We start from the raw sequence: 6000 nt of genomic DNA on the forward strand, positions 1-6000 counted from the left end.
AAGAAGCCAACTCATTCAAAATACATACACTGATGTTGTTAGATTTGGTCAGGTGCGAGAATTCAATATGTGTGTGTGTGTGTGTGTGTGATCCTGTGTGTCTCCCAGAGATGGATGATGGCCATGCGCGGTAAACAGTGCTGACAGGGAAGGAGAAGACGGAGCGCACGGCCGGATTGTGTGCGTCTTGATCGGTCTAATCTTTTAATCACTTTTACCTCCATCGCCTGTGTCTCAAAAACCCAACTCCTCCAGTGTTATTGTTTCTTTTCTGCTTTCTCCCTCTCCTTTCTTCTGCATTTCTATCTTTACTTCTCTTTTTTTTCTCTCTCCTCCTTCTATTGCTCATTCCCACCCTTATCTCCCCTCGCGTGTTCACCCCCCATCCACACACAATCCCAACAATCCCTGGATGCATTGCAACACATGTAACTACTTCTTGACAATTAACCGTTACCTAGCAACTGGCTCTTTTTCCAGGGATGGGGAGAGAGTAAGAGAGTAAGAGAGAGAGAGAGAGAGAGAGAGAGAGAGAGAGAGAGAGAGAGAGAGAGAGAGAGAGAGAGAGAGAGAGAGAGAGATTTGTATACAGTAGCCTACACTTACATCGTCATACTGGATTGGATGCAACAACAATGCATCAACATACAATACCAAAATGGAAAAGTACAGCCTGGGCTTAACACCTACACAAACTGTATACTGGTGTGGAAAAGAAGGGATAGAGAAGGAGAGAATAAATGACAGAGACTGATAGAGAGAGATGTCATGAAGATTTCCACACAAAAAAAGGAGGATGAAACACTTGCTCATGTGGAATCAAAATGGTAACAAAGGACAGAACAGCGTGTGGATGCAAGCGGAGAAGTGGGAGAAGGTTCTATCTATCTACACCTCAGTCTGCCGTGGCCCGTGGATGACAAGTGGAGTCAGAGATGGGGAACAGAGAGCAGAGAAAACTAGTTGCTGTAGAAACACTTGGCAAAGTTTTAATTAAGGCCCAAAGTTCGATCCCAGTGCCCACAACACGCACACACAAGACAAGCCCGATTCATATTCCGGTGCATGACGGTGTCGCGTGTCGAAAATAGACAAGCTCACAACGTGCAGCTGTTGCAGCACTTTGTGAGCTTCTAGAGCTGCAATTTTGGACTACACACAGACACACACACAAACACACACACACACACACACACACACACACACACACACACACACACACACACACACACACACACACACACACACACACACACACACACACACACACACACACACACACACACACACACACACACACACACACACACACACACACACACACACACTCACACACACGACAACAAACAATATAATAATGTTAGCAGAAAATAGGCACCCCCTGCTGGCTCAGTGAGGGGCCAGTCGTGATTTCAGCTGAGTGAAAACAGAGATCAAGCCTCTATGAATCAGTGTAATGTCACATCACATTATGGAAGAATGCATGCCTGACACCCTGTGGCAAGAGCATGGCGTCCTCCAGTGGTACAGCAGAGTGGAGTGCATACTTAATAACAAATAAAAGGTTATTTGTTATTAAACACTTAAACCCTCTATGTAGTATCCCTCTTTATACACTCTTTTTCCTGCACCAAATCTCTTTGCCGAAAATAGCAGATCAGATCATGACACATTGTGAACTTGTAGATCTGCTATTTTATATATCTGGCGTCCCTAAACTTTTTATTTTTATTTTTGTGCGTGTCATTATAGGCAAAAAATTATAATAATAAAAAAAATGATTAACAAATTAACACACATTTTCACAAAAATAACAAAAATAACAGATCTACAAGCTCATAAGTTCCTAATGTTGGAATTATAATTATAAACATTCTCATTTCTAAATTCTCATTCTCATTTTCTCATTTTCCGGTACACGGGGGTCAACGGGGGTCCAGGGGTACACAGGAGGCTGGGGGTCAACGGGGGTACACGGGGGTCCGGGGGGGCCGGGTGTCTGGGGGTCCACAGGGTCCCCACCCCCCCGTGGACCCCCGGCCGCCATAAGATGGTTTTTTTTCGGGCTTGTAGATCTTCGATTTTCGCATAAGAATTGAATAAGTGTGGAAAAACTCATTGGTTTACGATTGGAGTCATTGGACTAACAGCTATTTCACAAAACTTGAAGAACAAGGCACTGGATTAATAAAGCTTGGCTGTTAGCCTGGTCCGGACCAGGCTAACTTCACAGCTAAATTGCCATGGTAGGATTGCTTCAATTTTATTTCGTGAAACCGAGTCATGGATAAACATATCCAGGTTTACTGGCTAAATTAATCTGCCGATATAACTCAGCTTTCGTGAAACCGATTCATGGCTGATCCTGGATCATTTTAGCCAGGATAGCTCATTAAACCCGGTTTATCACTAATCCAGGTTTCGTGAAATAGGCCGCTCTGTTGATGCTATTATTATTGTTATTATTGTTGTTATAGAATATTCCCCATATTTTCATCGACACCTTAGTTCTTAAGCTTTAAGGCAACTCCGCACCAAACAGACTCGTCCAGACTATTGCAGACTACTCCAGACTGCAACAGACTGGTATTCGGTTGGCAAAAGTTGCCATTTAAGTCTGTCAGCCGACTGGCCATTCATGTGCTAATTAGACTTTTAGCGTGCCAGCGTTGCCAGGTCTGCTTATTATAAGCGACTTTGGGCTTGTTTCCCTGCAAAGCCACTTAGGGATGTTCCCAGCGTTTTTTCTTCACTGACGTGCAGTGGTGTAAAGTAACTAGTACATTTACTCAAGTACTGTACTTAAGTACAATTTTGAGGTACTTTTACTTTACTGGAGTATTTCCAATTGTCTATACTTGTACTCCACAACAATTATTTGAAATGTTTAGTTACTAGTTACTTTGCAGATATAAATCATTATGAAACATACATTAACCACTTTAGCCCTATTTTATACTTTTAAGCTATTTGAAAATAGCAGATCTACAAGCTCACAACGTGTTGCGATGCACGCGTTCTGAGCTTGTAGATCTGCTATTTTCAAACATTTTTGTACTTTTACTTTTGGTACTTTAAGTACATTTTTATACCAATACTTTAGTACTTTTACTCAAGTAAATGTTGAATTCCGGACTTTTACTTGTAACAGACTCAGAGTACATCTATTGCATTCAAGCCTGGAATTTCGTCATTTTAGGGGCAAGGCCACTTGGCCTTTGGTGTTGTAATTTTTTGGAGGGCACAAAGGCCCTGCCCGGCCTAAAGATTTTTAAGTCCAAAAATGATTTTTAAGTCCACGGAAATAATGCATTTAACTTGAAGGTTAAGGATGATTGTATTTTAATATATTATAAGAATAGTATAACTATCTGTGAAATATTACCCATTTATTTCACAAAATAATGTGTTGGCAAATGACCAATATTTAGTTATATAGGTCTCAATATGTCACATTCAGCCCTGGACTTCACTGACTGAAGTAGCGGTCACATTAATCACATTAGATTCACAGAATGTATTTTACCCACAAGTTATTTTCATTCAAATGAAATGTGAATGAACTTGCACTAATAATGACTTTAGTTGATTTTTCACTCTTTAAAATATAGTATTTCTTAATTATTAATAATTACAGCTTGTAGATTGGCTATTTTCACGATTTTAAATTGTTTTTAAATAATAATAAAAAAGGAACATACAAGATTTCCACCCGACAGCCATAATATATAGCCAATATATGGTTCTGTATCAGTATATGAGTCCGTTTTTGAAGATTTCATTCTAATTGGCTACTAGCCTGAATATGAATTTCATGAGCCTGGGTAGGTCACCCTGGCTTGGCGGAGATATGCCCTGTAGCACACTCCGCACAGCAGCAGCAGCAGCAGCAGCAGGTGAAAGCAATTCACTTAATTGCTCGTTCTCTCTCCCTCTTTCCGTCTCCTCAATCTCTCGCTCGCTCTTTCTCTCTCAATCTTTCACTCTCCCTTTTTTCTCTCCCTCTGTCTCTCCCTCTTTCTTTCTTTCCTTCTCTCTCTGCCGCTTTTTACCTCCCTCTTTCTCCCTCCCTCCGTTTCTCTCTCCGTCTCTCTCCCTTTCTTTCTCCCTCCCGCTTTCTCCGTTCCTCTCTCTCCCTCGCTCCTGGTATCTCCCTCTCTCTCACCCACTTTCTCTCTGTCTTCCTCCCCTCTCTCTTTCTCTCCCCTCCTCTCTCTCTCTCTCTCTTTCTCCCCCCTCTTTCTCTCCCCCTCTACCACTCTTCCTCTGTCACTATCTCCCTGCTTTACGAGCCTATTCATGCAATGCTTGAACTCCCACTCAGAAGGACATGTTTACATACTTGCGCATTACATATTTATACATAAACACGGATGCATGTGACTCCGTCACTGGACAAATTTACACACCTGCTCCCAATCACCACAGCGCAAAAGTAGGGCAAATCAATCAATCTCTCTCTCTCTCTGGGAGCAACAACAAGAAACAGTGAATGTAGGTTTTCATAGACATGGTCGCTTGTTTCTCTCACATAATCTGGCAACACCGACAGCCCTCTGTTGTCACTGCCACTGCGCTACCAGTCGGCTAAAAAGCTGAACATGTTCGGTCGGCTCTGGGTCGGCCGAAAAGGTCCCGACGGACCCCCCGACGGACCCCTAACCGACTGGCCGACGCTTCCCGAAGCCAATTCGGCCCAAAATCGGGCCGACTCAGATTGGTCTGGAGAGGGCTTTAAAGACATTCATTAGGAAGGCCCCCCCGACAAGTCCTTTGGGGTTTTTTGGCCTTTCCGGCACATCAAGTTTTGATTTTGATTTCCGTTTCTTCCCATTAAATGTATTGTTCTCTTTTTTAATTTTGATTTATCATATGTTTTAAATGTATGTCCAAATAGACTAAACTAAACTAAGATCTAACCTCTCAGAAAGTCAAATGCACATATTAATACAAATATAACGTAGAAATCTGTTATAAATCAGCATACACATGCACTAAGGATTGTATGAGAGATCTACTAAGATCAGCAATAAGTAGTCAACCATGGCATTTGTGTCACTAGATGTCAACCCAGTATAACACTTGATGGGAAATGGGAATGTCTTCTTTCCATTATATTGTCAATCTAAACAGACAAAATGGTCTGAAGTACAAGCCCAGTTTATTAATGAAGACATTATAACACTTCAATTGCATGATAAACAACTAAGCTTATATTGCATATATCCTGATCTCAAAAGAGAAGCAGCGTGAACATAGAATTCACATTCATTACAAAAAGAAAGAAAAAAAGGAAAATCTGTACAATTCAAATATCAGATTTCATACATTAAATATTAGCAAAACCTGTTTGGGTTATATACTTTCAACTTCTCTATTTCTCTCTATTATTGACATTCAACAAAACTTTCAAAAGACCCATTCACTAAGCAGTGGTTCTCAAACATGTTCATATCAAGGAGCCCCAAATTGTTCTGTATTTGGGCGCAGACCCCCATCTGCAAAGATTGTGCCAAAATATAAAATATCTTATCATTCTTATGTATAAAATTGTGATAAAGTGGTTAAACTGATTTTGATGCTGTATTAACTAATTTTGCTGGGGACCCCCTGAAACCCCCTCAAGGGCCCCCTGGGGGTCCTGGGACCCCACTTTGAGAACCAGTGCACTAATAGCCTACATCTATTCTATTCCATCCTTCCATTCCAGTGAATATCTATATATATTGATCCATCTATCTCTCGCTCTGAAGCACCCGTGCGCCCCCATCCCTGAAGACCCTCACTCGTTTCCTCCGGACCACTCGTGTACCCTTTGGTGGGGTCAGCTTCACCATGTTCCTCGGCGGGTTCTTGGATAAGCGTGCTACCTGGCCTCTGGTGTTGCGGGGGGCCAGAGCCATGGCGCCCCCCCTCGCCTCCTCCCCTTCCCCCCGGTAGCCGTGGCGACGCAGGAACGGTTCCAGGGTTGCTAGGCGATGGGTGAGCTCGTTGATGCGC

General features: G+C 42.3%; 1 protein-coding gene across 1 annotated transcript in view; it reads right to left on the reverse strand.

Moving 5' to 3' along the window:
- Nucleotides 1–5144: 5144 nt before the first annotated feature.
- LOC308104640 (uncharacterized protein) overlaps nucleotides 5145–6000 on the reverse strand; it is a 4246-nt gene continuing 3390 nt past the window's right edge. The window contains exon 4 of the mRNA XM_080455100.1: nucleotides 5145–6000. This exon is cut by the window's right edge and continues 60 nt beyond it. Coding sequence (XP_080311226.1) covers nucleotides 5736–6000 — 265 coding nt within the window. The 3' untranslated portion in view covers nucleotides 5145–5735.

This window comes from Gymnoscopelus braueri (genome assembly GCF_963280865.1).
Source record: "Gymnoscopelus braueri genome assembly, chromosome: 2".
NCBI lineage: Eukaryota > Metazoa > Chordata > Actinopteri > Myctophiformes > Myctophidae > Gymnoscopelus > Gymnoscopelus braueri.